Source organism: Apium graveolens, chromosome 4 (genome assembly GCF_009905375.1).
Source record: "Apium graveolens cultivar Ventura chromosome 4, ASM990537v1, whole genome shotgun sequence".
NCBI classification, from domain to species: domain Eukaryota; kingdom Viridiplantae; phylum Streptophyta; class Magnoliopsida; order Apiales; family Apiaceae; genus Apium; species Apium graveolens.
In genome coordinates this window covers 197,727,200-197,750,235 of record NC_133650.1, presented here as the reverse complement: position 1 = coordinate 197,750,235, position 23,036 = coordinate 197,727,200, and the positions used below count along the sequence as shown (strand labels likewise).

The 23,036-nt window shown below is 31.7% G+C and overlaps 3 protein-coding genes across 6 annotated transcripts; 1 reads left to right on the top strand and 2 right to left on the bottom strand.

Moving 5' to 3' along the window:
• Positions 1–524: 524 nt before the first annotated feature.
• LOC141720532 (protein ABSCISIC ACID-INSENSITIVE 5) lies at positions 525–3,479 on the top strand. Of its 3 annotated transcripts, none has more exons than XM_074522993.1 (5): positions 525–677; positions 1,495–2,631; positions 2,719–2,790; positions 2,895–2,924; positions 3,322–3,479. In XM_074522993.1, exons 2-5 carry the CDS (start codon positions 1,540–1,542, stop codon positions 3,403–3,405), a joined length of 1,278 nt encoding a protein of 425 aa, XP_074379094.1. In that variant the 5' UTR covers positions 525–677; positions 1,495–1,539; the 3' UTR covers positions 3,406–3,479. The 3 variants fall into 3 exon arrangements, with proteins under 3 accessions (XP_074379094.1, XP_074379096.1, XP_074379095.1); XM_074522995.1 differs by lacking the exon at positions 3,322–3,479 and adding an exon at positions 3,027–3,315; XM_074522994.1 differs by lacking the exon at positions 3,322–3,479 and adding an exon at positions 3,010–3,315.
• A 135-nt stretch (positions 3,480–3,614) lies between these two features.
• Positions 3,615–15,321, bottom strand: LOC141720533 (iron-sulfur assembly protein IscA-like 3, mitochondrial). Of its 2 annotated transcripts, none has more exons than XM_074522996.1 (3): positions 15,067–15,317; positions 13,907–14,024; positions 3,615–3,908 (listed from the first exon to the last, which is right to left on the bottom strand). In XM_074522996.1, exons 1-3 carry the CDS (start codon positions 15,254–15,256, stop codon positions 3,818–3,820), a joined length of 399 nt encoding a protein of 132 aa, XP_074379097.1. In that variant the 5' UTR covers positions 15,257–15,317; the 3' UTR covers positions 3,615–3,817. The 2 variants fall into 2 exon arrangements, with proteins under 2 accessions (XP_074379097.1, XP_074379098.1); XM_074522997.1 differs by lacking the exon at positions 3,615–3,908 and adding an exon at positions 4,868–5,024 and having other exon boundaries at positions 15,067–15,321.
• A 4,662-nt stretch (positions 15,322–19,983) lies between these two features.
• LOC141720531 (pentatricopeptide repeat-containing protein At4g33170-like) lies at positions 19,984–22,519 on the bottom strand. The gene has a single exon (XM_074522992.1). It carries the CDS (start codon positions 22,497–22,499, stop codon positions 20,406–20,408), a length of 2,094 nt encoding a protein of 697 aa, XP_074379093.1. The 5' UTR covers positions 22,500–22,519; the 3' UTR covers positions 19,984–20,405.
• Between the last annotated feature and the right edge of the window lie 517 nt (positions 22,520–23,036).

The following is a 23,036-nucleotide window of genomic DNA, read 5'->3' as shown; positions in this document are numbered from 1 at the left end:
AAAAATATTATAAAATTATTTATAAATTAATCCTGAGATTGCACAAGTATAAACCCAGTAACTCATAACGGGCCCTTCGACTATTAGTCGGTTTTGGTGCAATACATTATAATATTGGATGGGATATAACATACTTCCATACTCGAAGTATGTGACTCGAGACTCGAGAGACGGTGTGAGAATTGGATATGTCAACAAAAGGCCATGCAGAGACTCTTTGGGACACGCGTCAACAAAAGCCTACACTAGTGCCATCTGTTACATACGTGTTTCAATTTGAGGCAACTTCCTTCATGCAAAATTATTAGTTTGGTGTTGCCAAATTTTTAATATTTTAAATGTATAATTAACTTAATAACTTGTCAATGTTTTTATTTTTATATTAAGTATTTTCGAACTATTTAAAATCATATATGTATTGTTCTTTTTAATAATTATATATGCCATTAATATATGTTTATATTTTATTATATAATTAGCAATTATTGTAAACTTAGGCTTCCTATTTTACTCTATTTCATATTTAGAATTTCACATTTTAAAAACTCTTAGTTTGAGAACAATTACAATTGAAGCTAGTTCTAGCTAAGGGTGTCTCTCTCTCTCTATAGTTCCATCCCTTTTGTTGTGTAAGTCGGTTGTAAGGTGTAACAGCATCAAGTTTTTTCAAAATACAAGTAAGTTTACAGAATTTATTTCTTTATCTAGATTATGTTGCATAAATTTATTATTGAGTCTTCTACTGATCCAAAAATGTCCTAGATTACTTTGCATAAAGCTCATGACATTCACTACTAAGTCTCCCACAAATTTTCCTAGAATTTTAACAGATACTAGATGCAATTTTGTTCTGATTTGAGATTTAACCTCCCAGGGATCTGATATTGGTTTTTGTTAAATGTAAATTAAGTTACAAAAGAAGCTTTCAAAATATAACATCTCTCACAATGAGTGATAATTAGTTGATTTGGTGTTTACCCTAACTTCTTACACTTGGTATTGCTACATGTTTTTCTGCTAATTCATTTGTATAAAGATTAATTTGGCTAAAAATTTTGATACTTGTATTTAATATAATTGTAGTATTTGGTTTGTGAAATTGTCATTTGTAAGATTCCAAATTGTGTTTAAGTGAAATATAATAACAAAATTGTTGAGAGGCTGCAGCTATTAAGGAAACAAAGTTGTTGTATTTACTGTTGATTTTTTTGTACAATGTGTGTTACTATGTGTATTGCAATTTGCTGTATAATATATATATATATATATATATATAATTTGTTGGGAGAAATGTTGGGGGTGGAGGGATCGAACCATGTCAAGGAACCGGTTACTCTAAAACCTCAAGGTGGTGTTACGGTGGTGTTAGAGAATGGCTCTTTTCAGGATCTTATATTATTCTAACATGTCTTCTTGCCATATAACACTATACCAGCAATACACAGTATCTCTAATTTTGAACTAATTACATTTTCTTCTGCAATGTCTCACCAGCGACAACAAAAAGTCGAGAAGAATCTCTTAACAAGAGATCTGGGAATGGATATGGTCACTGATCAGTCTGATCACGAGGTCGAATCAGCATTACGTACTGAAGAGCAAGAACAGCCCAGGATCAATTCATTTCCTTCACTGGGACGTCAGTCATCAGTTTTATCCCTCACCCTGGACGAATTTCAAAACACCCTTACTAGTGATGGCAAAAGCTTTGGATCCATGAATATGGATGAGTTCCTAAAGAGCATCTGGACAGCAGAAGAAAATGAAGCTCAAGCACAGACTTCTAACACAATGGTGCCCACAGCACAAGCCAGGACAGGTCTCACCAACATGAATCCTCAATGTCACTTTGGGGAGACCCCAAATGAGAGCTCTAATATTGCAAGACAAACGAACTTGACAAGGCAAGGATCACTTAGTGTTCCAGCACCTTTGTGCTTGAAAACAGTGGAGGAAGTGTGGTCTGATATCAGTAGAACTCAACAGAGCACCACTAATATTCCCCGTACTGGTTCCAAGCAACGTGAGCCTACATTGGGAGAAATGACACTGGAGGATTTTCTGGTTAAGGCAGGGGTAGTCCGCGAAGAAGGTGCTGGGGCACAAGTTCCTCCACCTCATCCACATGCTCAGCCTCAGCTTCAACCTCAGCTTCAACCTCAGATTCAACCTCATACTGCTCAGCTTCAGCTTCAGCTTCAGCCTCATACTCATACTCATACTCAGCCTCAACCTCAGCCTCAGCCACCCTATGGTATGTACCTAAACTGTGACAGTACAACAGCTTCTAACTTTATGATGTTAGGATGTGGCGGTACTAGTGTCGGTGTCCCTACTCCTTTCAAACCGCAGCCACAAACAGGTGGCACTATAGCAACTTGCTTGCCGGGTGGAAAAAGTAGTGCTGTTGCACACCAACCCGCTGTAAGTTGTTATGGGGGAGTGTCCAACGGTGCATGTGGAACTGAAAGTTTTGGAGAAAAGAGTCCGATTTCCTCTGATGGGATAGGTACAAACAAGCCAGGACGGAAGCGGATAATAGATGGACCGGTGGAGAGGGTGATTGAGAGGCGGCAAAAAAGGATGATTAAAAATAGGGAGTCGGCAGCGAGATCTAGAGCAAGAAAACATGTACCACTCTTTTTATCGTTTAAATTGCAACATTTTTTTATTGCTGCGGTTTCTTAATCATCTCTTGTGATTCTTTTATTCAAACAGGCATATACTATTGAACTTGAAGCAGAACTGAATCAGTTAAAACATGAAAATGCATACCTCAGGCAAAAATTGGTAAGTACCAAATACAGATGGCTGTATAGCTGCAATTTGTTAGCAAGTTTGATTTATGACAAATATTTCTCTGACAAAACTCTCTTTTCTTGTGCCATGAACAGACGGAGAAGGATAGCAAATCGGAACAGCAGGTAATGTTTTCATATTTAGTAATATTTCATGCAAATTTGTGACCAAAATATGGGTCTGCAATCACTCCTCTGCATACACTAGCAGTATCATGCATTTTGCAGAATTGCGCAATCTGATTATGCTTTTCCATAGAGGGGTGGGCTTGCAACCTACTATCTCAACTGATAGTTGCAAGTGTGTAAACATGATAGCGAGTGTAAAAAATGATTTGTAAAAATGGTGCAATCTGATTCTGCTTAGGTGCTTATCCCATGAGGTCTGCGCCATTAGTAGTTAACAATTTGCTTACCGACTGGAATGTTTTATACTTATGAGTTGTGTCCTTAATAGAGCTTTAACATATTCTTCACATTCTTGAATATTTACTTGGGGATGTGCCTTGTAAACAATACGCAGCAATTTGGAGCAACCAAAAGCAAAGGTTACATAAAAGCGTCAAAACTGGGACTGTTGAAGAGGAGTTTCAGCTGTCCGTACTAGAACTTAATCCAGTTGCAGTTTGTTGTAATAGATAATAAAGCTGAATTTTATAGTCAAGTTCTTTTGAATTTCCATTCTCTGTGTGTTGTGAGGTATAATATGTGTAGCAGAAGTATGCTCATGTAATTGTATGGCAATGTGTTTGCACCTGTTTCGTACACTGATAAAGTTATATCTATGGACCAATGAAAGATAAACACAGCAGAACATCTGTGAATTGTTGTATTACTAGATCATTAAACTTTTACAATATTTTTACAAAGGAGTGCGCAAATTGAGGTACAAATTTTTACAACCAACCACACACAGTATCACTAATCTTTTAACAAGATTTTATTTGCTGTAATCTTTGAAATTTCTACACTGCTCAGCTGATATTGAGATGCCCGATGGTTACCATACAACTATGCAACTAAGTATGTTCTTTACTAGCTGTTGTCATGAATGACTCGCCACAGCCGCACTGGCCTTTAGAGTTGGGGTTGATAAATATAAACTCCGACCTGAAGAGTTAAAGACATCAGATTAGGATATGCAACAACTCCAGTGCAGAATTTTATATTATAAGAAACACTAGCCAAAAATACTTTTAAAAGTGGTTTTACTATATCCTATATTTTCCCCAAGGATGATGAACAGCTACATTTTCAGATAAATATGGCTAACTAACATGACTACATGCCAAGTTATTGTGGGAAATTTAAGAAATAAGATTAGGAGTCTTTGGGGACTCCAGCGCTGAAAACATGTATTGAAAAAGGGATTTTCTATGGTGTGCCCAAGGGCACACAATAAGCACTAACTCCCATGAGTTTGGTGCATTTTGATTGGTCCTCTAATCATAAATATTGATGGACCCCCCGTATTTACAACAACTCCACCGATCAAGATGCATCAAACTCATAAAATTTAGTGCTTATTGTGTGCCCTTGGGCATAGACCGTTGAAAAAAACACTGCATGAAAAGGACTTAAAAAAAGAAGTCATAATATATCCTAATTTTTCTCCAAGGATTGAACACCCCTGAGAACTAGACAATTATCATCTTCAAAGTAGAAAAAGCTGGATATGGTACATGACAACATATGACCAAATCAGTACTGTGGAAAAAGTAAATTAAGAAATACACAAGTCATGGCTACCAGTTTCTCCTTTCCATTTAATAATTGTTACCGCATTTAACAATGGCCTTATAAATTATGTACCTGTGCAGGTACTACAGACCAACAGCCTCACTAAGTAGTCCTTTAGACTTTAGTTGTCTAATCATACCAAACATACTCAGGTTGAGGAGAGTGTGGCAATGGTAAATTGTATGATCTTACATTCACTTCTACTAATGGAGATGCTTGAAGATATAATATAACACAAACATGAGAGTACCGTATAGAACAAAGAGAAAACAAACATCAATAGTAAAATATAGCAGTATCAATATAACCGATAATAACCATGCTTACAGATATGATAAAAAGTATAAGAGATGTTACACTATAATAACCTAACAAAGGAACTTCCAAGGCATCAACACTCCTATACAGCCATCACCCTATACTCCTAAAATCATAGCTACAGAGCACGTCATCCCAGTAAAAAAATCCGCTACTCTAATACAGAGTCTGAAGAGGCGATTCCAGCCAAAAAATCACAAGAAAAGACAAAGATAAATAAGTTAGGCACAAACTAATATTGTAGTTTGAATTTGTTCAATGCATTACAAAGTTTCAATGGTTAATGGCAATTTAGTACATTGCTTCATACTGCATAATTTAGTTTGGGACAAATCACATACCAGTAAAAACTTTAAAGGACTATTTGGAACCTTTTAAACTTCCAGTTGAACTCACAAAAATATAGAACAAAAGAATAAAGTTTGTCATTTTGCATATTTACCACTGTCATCAAATATCTTGTGTAAATAATTCAAACATGTATTAACTATTAATCATCTATAATGCTGATACATCAAAGTAAATCGTTGTTTCTTTGTGCAACACGAGATGTTTCAAAATCAATTATTGTTGAACTCCTTCGTATTACCATTTTCTTTTTATCTTTTTATTTTCTGTTTTTTTTAGTATTGTGTCAATATATGATATGATGAAGCCTAGTATTGGTAAATTTAGTAGTGGCTAAGTAGTACTGCAGTAGTAACAGTTTCATGAATGGTACTTTAGTGTTTTGTGCTGAACATGCCTGTTAAGTAGACAAGTCAGGCCTAGGCGCTCGAGTACCTTCAAACTCAGTACCTTCAAACTCACTGGGTGACAGTCACCCGACTAGTCGTAAAAAGTCGATAGATAGTCGACATATATATATTTAGAGCAATTATAATATATGATATAAGTTAATACATATCAATTCCATAATTTAAACAAAACTAGTAATAGATAATAAGTTGAAGTACCTAAAGTCAACTAAAAACACAATAATGCATCAAAGAGTGAAATAAACTAAATAAACACAATTATGCATCAATAATCATCCATATCATCATCATGATCTCCATCTCCTTCTCGAGTATTCTCTTCCAATGGTAAACCATAATCATCTTCAACTTCCTCATCATCATCAAGAGCAATATTGTCTTCATCTTCCCTTTCTCCATCATCATCAATAGGTTTAGGTCGATCATGTTGAACTAGCTCCACGTCGACTATAAATAAGAGCGGGATCACCTCTAGCTCTCCTCGAAAAATTGAGTACCTCAAGTGCTTCGGATGCACCCGAAGCTATATCCACCGCACTCAAAACCCTCTCCTCAATATCACCGATCCACTCATTAGTCCATTCCAAGTCTTGAAGTACAAGTGGATCAAATTTCTTTCCAAACTCACGCCTCTTTTTCAACCTTAAATATATCTTTCGGTTGTATTGGACATACACCAAGTCATTTAAACTTTGATGTTCCAACCTATTCCTCTTCTTCGTGTGTATCTAAATTAATGAAATTAATTACATGATATTAATTCTTAAGTAAGAATAGTCCGGAATTGGTAGTAAATAAATATTTCAAGAAAGAGGAGGCACTAACAAACTCAAATATACTCCAATTACGTACCGAAAGATGAACAACACAAACCAACAATACACTTCGCAAAACAATGTTTAAATTTTAATAACTTGTACCAGAAAAACAATAAGAAAATTTGAAGTTGTAAAAGCTTCAAACAAGAGAGTTTTTTTATGATTTTGAGGTAAAGTTTTAAAATAAAGAAACGAATTTGAAGTTGTAAAAAACATTTTATGTGGAAACGAATAATCAATAAATAAATAAGAATAATATTTTATGTTTTATATATAACGAGAGGAAGAGTATAGATAAGATAAAAATTATTTTTTGAATATAAAAATAAAAAAAACGTTTTGAAATAAAAAGTAAAGATAACATATGCATATATACTGATTGTGTGTATATTCAACATCGGGAACAAATAAAAAACTGAGAACAAAAAACTGAGAGATGAAAAAAAAGATTGGAGAAGAAGAGAGATTAGATAAAGAAGATCGGAGAAAAAGAGAGATTAGAAGAACTTACTAGAGAATAGTCGTCGTCGTCATGGGATAAGATTGGAGATGAAGTCGGCGATGATATGAGATGGACTGATGGAGACTTTAGATTTCAAATAAAAAACCACGTAAGTTTTATTAAAAACGCCTAATTTTTCAATTCGGGTCGGGTAACTAGTCGGGTTTTGGGCCGGGGCCGGGTCGGATCCTGGTAAAGCCCATGGACGACAAACTGAACAAGTCGAGGCCCGACTTTCTTTCCTATGTCGACTAGTCGCCGACTAGTCGCCGACTAATCGTCGACTTCAAAAGTCTATAGGCTGTTTCAGTAAATTTTAAAAAATTAGCATGTCCTAAAATTTTTTAACTCGAGGTACTTAGTATTTTAAATTTTGGTAATAGTTTAGGTGCCAAACAGCAACAAACCCAAGTAACAAGAATGGGGTGTGCTGATTTTATACATATATTATTATATAATTTTTAGAACATATATTTTTATATTTATGTTAATAATTAACTAATTATAAAGATTAATTAAATATAGTTATTCAATCATTTAAACGGGTGATAATGTTTATAAGGTTAACAAAACATCTTTTAGTAATAAATCAAAAAAATTGGGTATCCATTGAGTTGGTTTTTTAAATATTAGCTATACATATAATAACACAATTAATGATGTGGTGTAGTGTTTGAAAATAATACGTTAAAACTCTTTTTCTACAAGTCGCGTGTTCGATCCCAAGCACTTGCAATATCAATAATTATACAAATTTTTAGATTTCGAGTTCGGGTTTCAGGTTCGGGTATGAATATCCAATTCAAAAATATTTCGGGTTTCGGGTATACCCGAATCCGATCCGAAATCCGATGGATCGGGTTCGGGTATTCATTTTCGGGTATTTTTCGGGTTCGGGTCGGGTTCGGGTATGGATAAAATTTTCGGGTTTGGATATGGATTCTGCAATACCCGACCCGATCCGACCCGATTGTCATCCCTAATATCGACCAACAATTTATATTTGGATTTAATTTTGTAAATGATCGATTTAATAGTATAATTTTTTAAGCAATATCAATTGTATTTAATATTTTATTTTAACCCGAGACCCGTCATAATATTCCAACCAACTCCCACTAATTATATTTAGATTTCTTTGAATTTTATTTAGCTTAGATCAATAGTATAATTTTGTTTTAGCCGAGATGGATAATGTATATTATTTTACTATATCTCTAGACCATTATACCGCCCCGCAAATTACAGTTTAATTATAATTTTATTTTAACTCGATTCAATAGTATAATTTTTTTAGCCCGAAAAAATTATATATATATATTACATATATATATATATTATTGCCCGAGATCTTCATATTGACCAAAATTTTAATGTTTCGGCTATTATAAAAAAGATAGTTTTTATATTGATGAGTTGCTCGAGATATTCATAGCGACCATATTTTTAACTTTTCAGCTATTATAACATAATATAATGTATAGATATTTTTTAGATTAATGAAAAGTGTAGGGAGGCGGAGGGATGAGAGAAGGGATGAGAGAATCGTATGTTCAAGAATGACTTCATTACTTGGTCTTCTTTTTTTATTAATGTCCTTAAACTAATAAATTTATTAGAATAACATGAATTAAAATTTTAAAAAAAAATTAAAGAGTTAAAAATATAAGGATAATTAATTAATTAACAAAGTACCTTATCAGCCAATTTTTTAATATTTTGTCTATTATAATATGATTAGGCATGTAAAATGGTTGTGCTTGTTGCGAATAAGTTTTAAATAAGTAATGATAATTAAAATATAAGGGTAAAAAGGTAAAACTACTATGGATGTTTATATTTGTTTTATATTGCTAGATACACTGTACCGAGTCGACCAATAAATTACCTTTAATTTGAATGCAATAAAGTAATACATGGAAAGAATAATTCAATAGAATAATGTTAGAGGTCCCAAATTACTACCCAAAACGGATCTCAAATGTCACATGTTATGGTCTAATTAGCTACGACGCAATTAATAATAATGAACCTCCTTGTATTCACATAAATTTAACCAATAAAATCATTCCAAATTGTGAAATCATCGACGTCACATCATTTGTGACAAATTTTGGTACTTAAATTGATATTAATAATAATGAACCCCCTTGTATTCACATAAATTTAACCAATAAAATCATTCCAAATTGTGAAATCATCGATGTCACATCATTTGTGACAAATTTTGGTACTTAAATTGATATCTATAGTATTAAATTGATATCTATAGTACTACCGAATTAAGTAAGGTGATTAAATAAGAACAAAACACAAGGTAACTAAATAACAAAAGTTAACTAAATATTTAGCGAAAAAATGGTAACTAAATAAGCCAACTAAATAATTAAAAAAAAGTAATTAAATAAAAACAACTAAATTATAACGAAAATTAGATGTTTTTTAGGAGTTCTACCCAGGTGCCGCAAGTGAAAGATTTTGACAATGAAGATGAATTGTTGTTGCTGCTTGGCTCTGTTTGAGATCGGATGGTACGTGAGATTTTAATTCGTGTTTTTTAATAATTTACATTCATATCAAAAAAGTAAATTTTATTTTAGATAATTTTAATAAAGATAATTCGGTAAAATCATCGTGTATCAAAAAACAGGTGTCGACGATTAAACTTTCAATTTTTCGTCTATTATAATATAGTATAGATAGATGAATAGATAGTATAAATTAGAATTTGAATAGATAGTATAAATTAGTAGAAGAACTTGAATTTAACATCAATTAAATAATATTTGGAGTTGGATATAAATTAGAATTTAAATTGATAGATGAATGCGACTTCAATATCAATTAGAATTGACAGACTAATTAACCAACCAACAAAAAGTATATAGTTCGATATAAATTAGAATTAAAATTAGAATCGACTAATTAAGTAAGCGTAATTATGTAAAATTAATGTGTAACAAAAAACGGGTACCATATACCCTTACCAAGAAAATGATTTTTTTCCTGTTGCCTTGTTGTGTTTGAAATCTGGCGGCAACATGCATGTGTATCGATTTTCAATTCGTATAATTTTATTAAAATTATATGTAAGGGTAAATAGGTAAATTCATCGTGTACTAAAAAACAGGTACTGTACCAAAACTTTTAATATTCGTCTTTTATATAATAGTAATAGATAGATAGATAGATATATGATTTTAACTTTATTTTATCCCAAATTAATAGTTTACAGTATTATATTATATGTTAACCCGAAACGAATTACACCGACCAAATTAAAAAAAATGACTTATTTTAGTTGAAAAAAAGATGATTAATCAACTATTAGTATTATAGTATAAAATTAAAATAAATTGGTCGTGAAATAAATAAATAAAGGCAATCACCGATTCTTCCTAGATTTTTAAAATCGAACTCTCTAATTTTCAAAGAGTCAAAAAGTAATACTACTCCTTTTGAGTTTCTCATCTGAATATAAATTAGTCAAACAGAAGGGGACCGAGGAGACTACGTCAGAAATCAAATTAGTTTGGGCATAAGATCTTATTTGCATTTGTGTTTCGAGAATTTACGGATGAAATAAAATATGCTTTAATTAGGTAAATTATAGAGACTTCAATATTAATTTGAGAAGGGTTATAAAGTAATTTCAGTAAATACCGACCGACCGACTACCAAATTTTTAATATTTCGTCTATTATAATATAGTATAGATAGATAGATTATTCTATTTTGTTAAATAAACTTGTTCGTGATATTTAGAGAAATTGTTTTAATTGAAAGAAATAAAAAGGTAACGTGTTATAGTTGAAAACGAATTTTATTTCTTTTTCTATTATAATTCGATTACTAAGGCTAATAAAACTTTTAAGTAAAATAAGGGTAATTCAGTAAATTCAGTGTGTACCAAAAAACAGGTACTGTACCAAAACTTTCAATATTTCGTCTTTTATATAATAGTAATATATATATATATGGGTGGGTGGGTGAAGTTACGCAACGACGATAAACTAATATTTATAAAAAAAAAATAATTAATACAATGAAAAGGATATAATTAACTACAGAAATAAGCAATTAACTTCCTACTAATGTAAAATGAGTACAATAAATTAAAAAGACTTAACTAATAGAGAAATAGATATAGATACAATGAAAGTAATAAAAAAACGTATTAAGTGATCTTTTTATTCAACATCAGAAATTTTTTCTGAAATTTTTTATTTTGGCGTTCTTTCTTTAGGTCCAACAATATTTCATTGTTGTATAAGAAGAGCTACATAAACACTTTCTCTCTCTTTATTTTTCTAATTTCTGTTCTTACTCTGGCTGGTTATATTACAAAATACTCCCTCTGTCTCGGTAGATAGTTAACAATGTTGATGGTGTATGTATTTAAAGAAAATTGAATAAAGGCGAAGAAAAGTTAAGAAAGTGGGGGTATGTTGGTAGGACCCATTAATATTAGTAATTAAAATATGATACTTTATAAAATGTTAACAATCTATGAGACATCCCAAAGCAGAAAGTGTTAAGAACTTATTGGGATGGAGGGGGTATATATTTTTATTTCTTAAATTTATGGGTAGGCTGTCGCAGCTTCTCGCCATTAAGTGGCTTGGCTCCTGTCTGGAAACACCATTAATCTATAGTCATTATCAAATACTCATGTTCTATAACTCTCCAAGATAATAGAAGAGAACATCTCCTTACACATAAGGAAAAAACCAACATGTATATCCTTTTAAATAACAAATAACATCAAATAGTTTCAATTAATCTCTACTTCTTGAAAAAAATCAAATACCATAGTTAGACAAAGTAAATTCATCCAATATTAATACATCAACGAAATACATTAAATATAAATCGATATATCGCCTTTAATTATTTAATTAATTATTGCACTGTATTAGTTGGAAAATAATTCGTAACTTATTCCTTTTTACATGCTGCTAGTCTGTACTTAACCAATCACAAGTTACAAATAACCAAGTCAGCATGTAACATATAAAGATTTCCAAGGTGCGGGCTTATACAAAAAGAATCTTAAAGTTAATAATTACGCTGCATGTCACATAAACTAACATACACGCCTATTTCCATCAGTTTATAATGGCTGCAGCTTGTGCGTGTGCAAGAAGATGAACATTTTTAACATAGATGCTGTTCTACTGAATTTTTATACATCCAGATATATTTTTCTTGACACTAAGTTCAGCACTACAACCAAATAACTAATATAAACTGATAATTTATTATCTAATCCAAGTTACAACGAAAAGAACTTCAAATTCAGATTATTTTTTTTGGCCAAAAAGACAATATCCAATTCTATCCTTAAAGCACTAGTAAACTCTAATAAAAGTTTTCCTACATGTAATATGCCATTAGGCCTGTAACTATGTCATGGAATATATGAGAACTATACAATTAACAAGCAGAAAGTCCTGAACAAAAGCCAGATTAGCTATATATTAGTTTTCTTACTATGAGTTGGTACACTTAATTAGTTGAAAGTAGTTGATTATAAGCAATAGAAGTTCTGGAAATTTATGCTTTTACCAGAAACAGTCTCAGAAATGGTAATCTCCGCTGAGCTTACCACTAACTCTCCCACTAAACCCGAGGGTCATTTCGTAGTTAGAGCTGGCTAACTTAGGCACACCTTTATTGGAGAAGAGTAGTTGCTTTTAAGTAGAAATTTTTGTCATTTTGATTATGCTTTTAATTAGAAATAATATCAGAGATAGTACTCTACTGCTTTCCATTGGACTTGCTATCATCAACTTATTTTCTCTAAACCCTCGGATCGTTCTGTCTTTAATATAATCTATCTCAATATTGCTTATTCTCTATCTGTTTTCAAATCTCTGGTTCTGTAGTTCAAAATAGAATTGGTTTCAGAGACTTAAAATCCAGTCACAATTTCCACATATAAACTTCACTCTCCTTGCACCAAAACTCTACATTTCTATTCCAAATTCTGCATATCAAGCTCCCTTACACTTCAATTTTCTCATCTGAGGTCTGAACTAGGTTTTAGTATATCAACTTCTACACTAACAATATTTAACAAGCATGAAAAGATTTCAATATACATGCTCCACTGTTGTGATTTTCTGCTAACCCCATCATCTCCTACAACTCTGATAATTCTGGTTCCATTCCTATATGCGGAGATATATTTATATCATTACGATCATCATTGACGGAAACTTATAGATAATTCTTAATTAGTATGTGATAATAAATCTAAGGATATATTGTATTAGATTGTTAATACGATTCTCTGCGAGGACAGGTCATATCATCTGACATCTTGTACCTCCCATTTCTGCACATTATCCTGCATCAAATTACTAAGTCCTAGGATCCAACCACCTTCTGCCCAAATTTCACCTCCCTTCAAATTCTACCAAACACTTACAGGACCAACACCCAATCCGAAGTTCATTAACTAGACCCAAGCCCCTCCATAGTTTGGACAGGAAGTGTTCATATTTAAGTGAGCTTTCTCTAGTGAAGGGATTCGAACTGTGGTTTAATTAAAGTACATGGTCAAGGAATGTGACTTCAAGAGGGCATTGTTTCTTATTCTTTTTTGCGCAAGTAACAAACGAGGAGGCTGAAACTTATTGCTAGGTTGAAATTATTCGAAAAACATGTCCGCAAATGATTTTAAAAGACGCACTAATACTTCCGAGTTCCGAGATACAAATTCATGTATCCAACTCAATTAGCTAGGGATTGAGACGTAAATTGAATGAATAATAGCAGTTGGTAACACCAACTAGCCTTAGCATTTAATTATTAGCGATCAAACAAAATACCTAGGTATAAGCACTTGATCTACACGTGCACTTCTAAATCTAAACAGAATTGTAAATTGAAATCTAAAATCAATCCATATGCCTCACAAAAATACAAACCAAAACTCAGAATATAAACATCGAGCAGCATAAGTACCTTAGCTTGTCGTCTACAAAATCCATCTTTGTTCCGATCACATGCATCAAAGCTTTCGGCTCAACTACTATCTTCACGCCTTTTTCCTCGACAACTTCATCAAACTTCCCCTTCTCATCTAATCCCAAAACAACCAACAAAAGCCAATTTAAACCACAACAATTTAAAATCGAATATTTTAATTCATACATTTCATTAGAGCATCTCCAAGGCTAATAGCTAAAATGGTTAGCTAAATGATCATTATCTAAAAATTTGTTGAATCTGGTACTAGGTATAATAGTTAGCTATTTTCAATAAAATTATTTTTTTACTATATATATGTATGAAAATTTTATATGTTAAAATAATTTTAGTATATATTTAGTTAAATACACGTGAAAATATAAATAATATATTCAATGAGAATATATTAAATATAATAGCAATTTAATATTATTTCAATTGAAATATAATAACATATTTAAATATAATCAAACATAATTAATAAACATTACTTACATATCTATTATAAAATATATAATTATATTATATTATATTATTTCTATTTGTATTCATAAAAATATGCATTGTATATTAATTAAAATAAATATAATAAAGTTTTAAATATTAAATATAAAACAAGAATTTTAATATATTTTGATTTATATATATATATTAAGTGTAATATAAATATATGTATATATTAATGTGCAGAGTAGGTTAAGTTTTAAATAAGGTACCAAAGCTAACGTGGATGTTTTAGCTAATGGTTGGAGGATCAACAAATATATAAGACGGGATGGAGGATATCTAAAATTATTGCTAACAGGTCTAATGGTTGGAGTGCTATATTTTTTAACTAATATCTAAATCATGCTGCCACCTAGACTTTTTACCTAACAGGTGAACATGGTTGGAGATGCTCTTAGTAAAATTAGCAAACTCTATCACAAACAACTAAAACCAATTGAATATCTTCCATTTCATCATATATCAAAACCGATAAATATAGACAGTTTGTAAACAAATTTCCATAAAATTTATTAATATTTAATATTTAATTATATTATCGTGCTCAACAGTTTTAATTTGTGGACGCAATTCTATATATATAAAAATGCGGAACAATTATTCTCACGTGTTCTCGAGCTAAAACAATTCAGAGATTGGTGACTAACCGGCGTAATTAAGAGTATAGGACAAGCCGTTGCAACCGCGAGACTTGACGCCGAGTTTGAGAAAAGGTCGCTGGCGATGTTCGAGGAGCTGCCGGATTCTGGCGGCGGCGGCGTCGGTAATTGATAGGACTTGCCGGCGGACCGGCGTACGTATCGTATCGGCGGCCTTGGCAGCGATTTTAGAAGCCATATAAAACCTCAAATAAGATGGCGTCAAAGAACAACCAGAAGAAAGTAACCAGATACAAGGAATTGTATGAGAACGGTATTTTATGTATTTTAGAGGAAAAATATGAAATTGTTTTTCCAAAAAGGAATTATTTTTATGAAAAATATGTTAAACATAATTCCAAATGTTTAAATATTATGGAAATGAATTTATTTATTTATTAAAAGTGTATGTATTATTAGACGCATGGCTTCGAATATAATTATATTTATTTATTTATTCATTATACACAGTGTTATAGAAATCGGTAATCGGGGAAAATCGGTAACATGACCTTATAAGGATTAATCGGTAAATCGGGGATTAATAGGAGCAAAAATCGGATGTATTTTAATAATATTTATTTTTAAATATATAATTTAATGATTATTAAATATTAATTTAAATTTTAAATGTTTTTTGACTAAATAAACAATTTTGAAGATATATATATACACACAAATTTGATATTGTAACTTCAAACTATACATTTCTATTATTATATTATGTATATTATGACATTATCATTCTTAAAATATACACACAATTTTTGTATATAATACCGAGGACACGTACATAGTTATGTGTGCCTTTTTTTAATTAAAAATAATAGTTTTGAGTTTTGAGCTTTGAGCATCTGCCTTCTCCTTTCTTTCCCTCTGACCATTTACTTACGTAGACACATGTCTGTGTTTTCAGATTTCCTCATCTTCTGCTCTTCCATCTGCAAACTTTCTGTAGAAAACTTATTCACCAAATGACCCGATTTCTACTAAGTTGACCCGATTTTTGCCGATTTTAACTCAGTTGACCGGAAAACGTTTTTTCCGGCGATTTTACCTTTTCAGATCGGTGAGCCTCCGATCTCCGATTACCCGACCGATTAATCGGCGATTTGTGCGATTTTTAGAACCATGATTATACAGTTTAATGCCCGCGATATATAAACCACACTCATAAACAAAATTCACCACACATATTTAGTACTTAATAAAAATTAGTTTTCTAAATAAATCATGAATGTCTGATCTGTAAAATATTTTTAATATTAAATAAAAGTGTTATAATCGGTGTTTATAGGCTTGTGCTAAATGAAACAACTTCTTTTGTATGGCATGATCATTATGATTTTGTACATGTTCTGAATTGTAAACAATAATCTGAATGTCTTAATATTAATTATTTTTTACAGTTTAAATCGTTTTTACCAGAATAAAATATCTATATTTTTTTATTTCAAATAATACTCAAATTTGATGGAGAAAAATGAAAAGAGTCCTACTACACAATTAAAATAGGTTTTTCAAATTTATGATTTCTTATAACTTTTTCTCTAATTAAATGTAAATTTATCTATATAGTTAGGCGGTCGGTCAATTCTAACTTCAATTCATATTAAATTTAACTTTCTCTACCGATTTAAATTTTGTTTCTTATTGAACTCTATATCATTATAAGTGATATTAACATCAACTTCTTCAATCAATTTAAATTTTATTTCATATCGAGTTCTATATTATTCTAATTGATATTTCTGGCGAAAATGAAAGCTAAAATAAATTTAAGTAAACTAAGTATAATTAGTTGAATTTGATTGATATAATATGCCCCTGGTTCGGATAAAATAATAAGTAATACAAATCCGGCTAAAACAATATACTATTGAATTAGGATAAACAAAATAATATATATTATTCATCCAAGGAAAATATATTATACAATTGATCCAAACTATCACAAAATTAAAACCAAAGTATAATTCGACAAACTAAAAAAGAAAATCATACCTATGCAAATTATTCAGGATAAAATAAAATTATCTTGTAGATCTGGACTTAAAAAAAATAAAATTTAACTGAAAATAATTATTTGGATTTGGTCGGGGTAACGGGCCTCGGGTTAAAACAAAACAACTGATCCAAGATAAATCAAGTTTATATCAGACTAAACATAATTTATATCCTATATATTTGAATTAAAAATTAATTTTTAAATAAAATATAATTATTATTATTTTAAAACACACATAAAATTATTAATAAAATTTATATCGTTCAATTATTAATATTGTATTTTTTTTCAAATAGCTCTTGTAGTTAGTTGATTAAATAATAACTTGCTAATTTTTAAGGTCTCGACAAAATGGAGACATTGTAATTTTACTCTTAATAAAATATTAAACTCGCTATAATAATATTCTTCTGGGTGTCGGGGCTATTACTTTAAATGAGGTTCAGATATTCTAAAAAACTATGAACATATATGTGTATTAAAATAATTATCATCGTTTATAATTTTAAATAAACAATATAAGAATTCAATTCATTTAAAAAAAAAACTATATATTTTTTAAAAAAAATATGTATCCGTGCATAGCACGAATTTTAAGCTAGCATATTTTTGATAGATGAGGGGCCAACTCTCTTGCCTTTCGAACGTCTGGACCGATTCGACTCAATTTTTGTATAAAAAACTGAAACCGCAACGATATACCACTGATTTCTAAAATTGAAAAACGCAACCGTTGGTTCAGATTCAATTTCGATTTATAAAGTACCGGTTCGGTTATAATCGGTTTAGTTTTGGTTAAAAAACTTAAAAATATAAAAATAAAAAATCATATAGAAACGGAAAAAATTGATACGCATAATCATGAGATAATAATTAAGATTTTAATACGACAATAAACTTAAATACAAATAACATAAGTACATTTTGTTTTCGAGAAATTATATCCGAACATGTTATAAAAAGTGTCTTTGTGCTACATTGCTCGCTTGCTGCTAAGATCATACTCAGAATTCTCACCGAAATTCTTGTATTCTAACCAGTGTAATATAATTAGAATGTCAATCTCTCTCTGTTTCGCACCATCCCGTACAATGCATAACTATAATTAGTCTTATAATTATAATATAACATCATCAAATAATTAATAATATAGTGCAAAGAGGTGTAATTTAAAATAAAGTAAATAAGTTATGTTATTGTTAGCTAAATATAATATTATTTGTTTATAAAATACAAATGGAATCAAAGTGCAAATGCTATTTTATCACCAAGATCACCTTTTGGTGCCATATTATAAGAATGGTTATAGCCATTTTCTATATAGCACTAGACTTGGCTCATGCATTCACCACCCGAAGTAATTATCCGTCCCCTTTCACCATTTTCATATATATATTTAATTATATTATATTCATATTCATTTTTTATAATTAAGTAGAATAAAAGATATTTTTTGATATTATAATATGCTAAAATTATATTACTGGCACAATATACAATATATTTGCTTGATTCACGTGATTTGCAAATTATTGCGTGAGACCGTGAAATTTACCCGGTACGCATCCGAATGGTAGCGGTTGCAGGTTCCCTATAATAAAAAAACAATACATTTGCAAATTATCATTTTAACAAGCTTAATGTACACTAGTAAATGATCATTACTAGTCTACGACATTACTAGTAAACAATGTTTCGTGTCATGTACAAACATTTCGTGTACTTTTATGTTTTCGTGTACCAAACCTTAAACCCGAATCCGACCCGGATTTGGATTCGTGTATCAATTTGGTGACATTAACCCGACACTACTATATTCGTGTTTACCCGTTTTGGTACACTAAAGTACACGGATTATATATGAAAAAAATTAAATATTAAAAAATGCAATAAATAATTAAATGGTCTTAAATAGTGAACAGTAAAGTAAAGTAAAGGGACAAAAGCTAAAATCTTAAATGCTCACAGCTGCTCATGTTGAAAAGTAAAGTGTATTTTAGACTTTTAGTATTTACAAATTACAATTATATATATATATCATTTAAAATACCTAAAATTCATATTTTATATGTAATATATATATATATATTATTTAAAAAAAAACTTAACTAGTTATTTATTTCGTGTACTTTCGTTCCGTGTCGTGTACCTATATCGGAAACCCAGACCCGACACTAATTATATTCGTGTTTTTTCGTGTTCGTGTACTTTCGCGTACGTCTACCAAATTTTCGAACTCAAACACTAATTATTCGTGTCGTTTCGTTCCGTGTTCACGTGTCGTATACCAGTATTGCCAAGTCTACTAGTAAATATGAATGTGGCCAAACAAGATTTACTGATTTCAAAGATTTACTGATTTCAATCATAAGTAGAATCTGTATCAGCTTTGAACTTGTAATTGAGAAACACAGTAATGATTTTAAAAAAATTCACAAATAATATATGTAAAATATAAAATTTATTTAGTAATATTAGTAACCGGTTCGGTTTGACTTTTATCGATTTGGTTGGAACGTATAACCGAAACCAAGTCATTAAAATCGGTTTGGTGTTTATATGCCGGAACCAGTGCTCTGATCAGACAGGATCAGCTTTTTCGGTTTTGGATCGAATTGTTACGGTTGGGTTTCCTTTGGTTTTCTCGGTTTTGGTTCGGTATAATATTAGTAACTGGTTCGGTTCGATTTTTATCAGTTCGGTTGGGACGTATAACCGAAACCGAGCCATTAGAATCGGTTCGGTATTTTATTTTTCGGTTTTGATTTTGGTTCAGTTTCTTTCGGTTTTCTTCGGTTTCGATTCGGTTTGGTTTTAAATAGTCTGGTTATCTATGAAGGTCTCTTTTCTTGGTTACTTCCAGCGATAATGCAACTGTCTTGTTAAAAGTTTAAAAATCTCATATTATAGCTAGCGGAAGGTGGCTTGCTAACTGTGTGTTCATCGACTTACGTTATTTTGACGGAATCGAGTTAAGGATATGTAACTAAAAATCATACTTTCAAGTCGATGCGTAATCTGGAGCATTGTAGTTTGTAGATCATGGGACTAATATTTTTACCAATGTACGTTTCTGTTCTGCAATTTTGCATTTTACAGAGGTGTCCTTCACTTGAGCGTGATCCACTGCAATTTTGCGTTTTACAGAGATGTCCTTCATTTAAGCGTGATCCAGCAAATTAACTATCCCTGTTCTTGTTGCTTATTATTTGTGCGAATGCACCCTTACTAGCCTAAGGGAAGGCATGTATCAGACAACCAATGGTGATCTAATAAGGCTCTGTTGCCACAAACAACTCACAAAACTTGAATCTCCATATCTATATCCAGCTTTTAATATCTACCAATAATCGCCACAAGAACAAGATCCATCCACAAAATGGTGAAACCTACTATTATCCCTCACTATGATCTTTCTTCCTGTAACTTTGGAGATGAATTTAATTGCAGAATGACAATCAAGACATACTCTTATGTTTTTCTTTATAATGATTGGCTTCCCACTTGGCATGCTTATAAGTGCAAATGCAATAGCTATCCTCTCGCTATGACGATGAAGCAGTTTAACCTTTATACTATCTTCCACCTCAAGTGAGATAGAATCCGTATAAGGAATGTAGCCAGCTTTTACTATCTCTTCCAAAAGACTATCAAGCTTCTTATCAATATCCTCTTTTCTAGGATGAGACCAATCATCAGCTCCGAAGACATGGGTTTTGTTATCAACATCAACCCAACTGTAACCAGGTAATTTTTTCACATTTCCATCCTTCATTAACCTCCTAACACTCTTTACATCATCCCAATGATGCCCTTTTGCATATATATTAGAAAGCAATACATGAGCTCCACTATTCTCAGGCTCTATCTTCAATAATTCTTTTGCTGCAAATTTGCCCCTCTGCATATCATTGTGTATTCTGCATGCAGCAAGAAAAGAACACCATCCAAAAGCATTTGGCTCAAACGGCATATTACTTATGAATTCTTCAGCTTCCTTGAGCCTTCCAGCCCGGCCAAGCAAATCGATTACACAAGAGTAGTGTGCTGGTCCAGGTGTTACACCATAAGTCTTTTCCATGGAATAGAAGTAACTCAATCCTTCCTCTACCAGTCCTGCATGGCTACATCCGGTTAAAATTTTCCCAAAGGTTATTGCATTTGGTTTAACTTTAGCCTTGATCATCATATCAAATATTTTCATTGCAGCCCTTCCTGAACCATGTTGAGCGAATACACCCAACAATGAATTCCATGCAATATCAATGGGCATAGAAATCTCCTCAAAGACTTGAACCGAATATTCAAACAAGCCACATTTTCCATACATTTCAATTAAAGATGAATAAACAAATGGATTTTCTGCAACATTTAACTTAATCACTAGGGCATGAAGCTGGATCCCCTGTTCAAGAGCAGCTTGGTTAGCACATGCCTTGATCAAACTAGAAAAAGTGAATTCATTAGGTAAAATTGACTGCCTATGCATCTCAACAAAAAAATTTACAGCCTTCTCAACTTCTTCCACTTCTACAAATCCATCAATTAGAGAAGTAAAAGAAACAACATCTCTACTCTTAAAGTCGGTCCCAAACACACTACTAGCACTTTCCATATCACCCATTTTAGAGTACATATCTATAAGAGCATTGCCTACAATAATATGAGATTCATAACCCAATTTTAAAACAATCGAATAAAGAGAGTTCCCAACATTACCAGCTTTCAACGCCCCACAAGCACGCAATGTAGTAGAAAGAACATGTTGATCAACAACCATACCTTCATTCATCATCTTTCTAAAAGCTAATAATGCTTCCTCAAAATCGCCATTCGTAATATACCCATCAATCATAGCAGTCCAAGACACCTCATCTTTCCACGGCATTTCCTCAAAGACCAAACAAGCTTCGCCCATCAACCCACATTTCGAATACAAATCAGCTAAATTACTACCAACATACAATTCATCACTTAACCCACTTTTCAATGCAAGACAATGTACTTGCTCTCCCATATTAACCAACTCCAGAGCAGTACAAGCTTGAAGAACACTCGAAAACGCAAACTCATTCGGGCTTTCTCCAGCAACCACCATTTCTCGAAAAGTGACTACTGAATCCATAAATTCCAAATTCTGAGAGAACCCAGAAATTAAAGCTGTCCAAGAAACCAAGTTCCGTTGAGGCATTTCGTCGAACACCTTGGCTGCATAGTGGAGATGACCGCATTTGCAGTACATTAAGATAAAATGATTGCTGAGAAATGTGCATAGTGATCCTGTGCTTATTAATTGGGCGTGAAGTTTTGTGCCCTTCTTTAATTGTTTGCTTTTGGTGTATGTCTTTATAATGGGCGCTAAAATGTTCGGGTCCTTCGCAAGATGATTGTGTAAATATTTGATGGGGTGTTTGCTCAAATTCTGAAATTTCATTGCAGAATTGTTGAAAATAAAATACACAGGAGAAATTCTAATATTTATGTCTTGATTATTTTTACTACCGAAAAAGGTGGCCGTTTGACTAATTTTTATGATAAAAGAAATTTTTAAGGGATATTTGGTTGGAATTATTCTATAATCGGGTATTCATTTTGTTTTGTTTTTTTTTGAGAAAGTCGCACTTGTATATATTAAATTTCTTCAGAAATAAGGTTATAAATAATAAAATCCGAAACAACATTTAACCACTCCGTAGGATCAGGCCTATATTCATTTTGTTTATTTCAACTTGGTACCTAATATTTAGTTTAAAACCTTAATTTTCTAAACCTATTTCACATATCCCACTACACCATATATGACCTATTGTAACGATTTTTTTCGGTATAACCAGCTAATGTGTGACCATAGGTGCCTTAAAATTATTTTTGGCTATGTAATCATTAATACACTTTTTTTCATTATAATCATTGGTGTTGTCTAGTGTAATCATAGAAAAAATGTGGCATATAGGGTTATACCATAATTAAT

Excerpts from the sequence above, each read along its gene's own strand:
- LOC141720532 (XM_074522993.1), top strand. The coding sequence starts at position 1,540 with ATGGATATGGTCACTGATCAGTCTGATCACGAGGTCGAATCAGCATTA. Across the intron at positions 2,632-2,718 it reads GATCTAGAGCAAGAAAACAT|GCATATACTATTGAACTTGA; the intron begins GTACCACTCTTT and ends TTATTCAAACAG. Across the intron at positions 2,925-3,321 it reads ATAGCAAATCGGAACAGCAG|CAATTTGGAGCAACCAAAAG; the intron begins GTAATGTTTTCA and ends AACAATACGCAG.
- LOC141720533 (XM_074522996.1), bottom strand. The coding sequence starts at position 15,256 with ATGGCTTCTAAAATCGCTGCCAAGGCCGCCGATACGATACGTACGCCG. Across the intron at positions 14,025-15,066 it reads CTATACTCTTAATTACGCCG|ATGAGAAGGGGAAGTTTGAT; the intron begins GTTAGTCACCAA and ends TTTTGGGATTAG. Across the intron at positions 3,909-13,906 it reads TTTGTAGACGACAAGCTAAG|GTCGGAGTTTATATTTATCA; the intron begins GTACTTATGCTG and ends TTAACTCTTCAG.
- LOC141720531 (XM_074522992.1), bottom strand. The coding sequence starts at position 22,499 with ATGAAATTTCAGAATTTGAGCAAACACCCCATCAAATATTTACACAAT.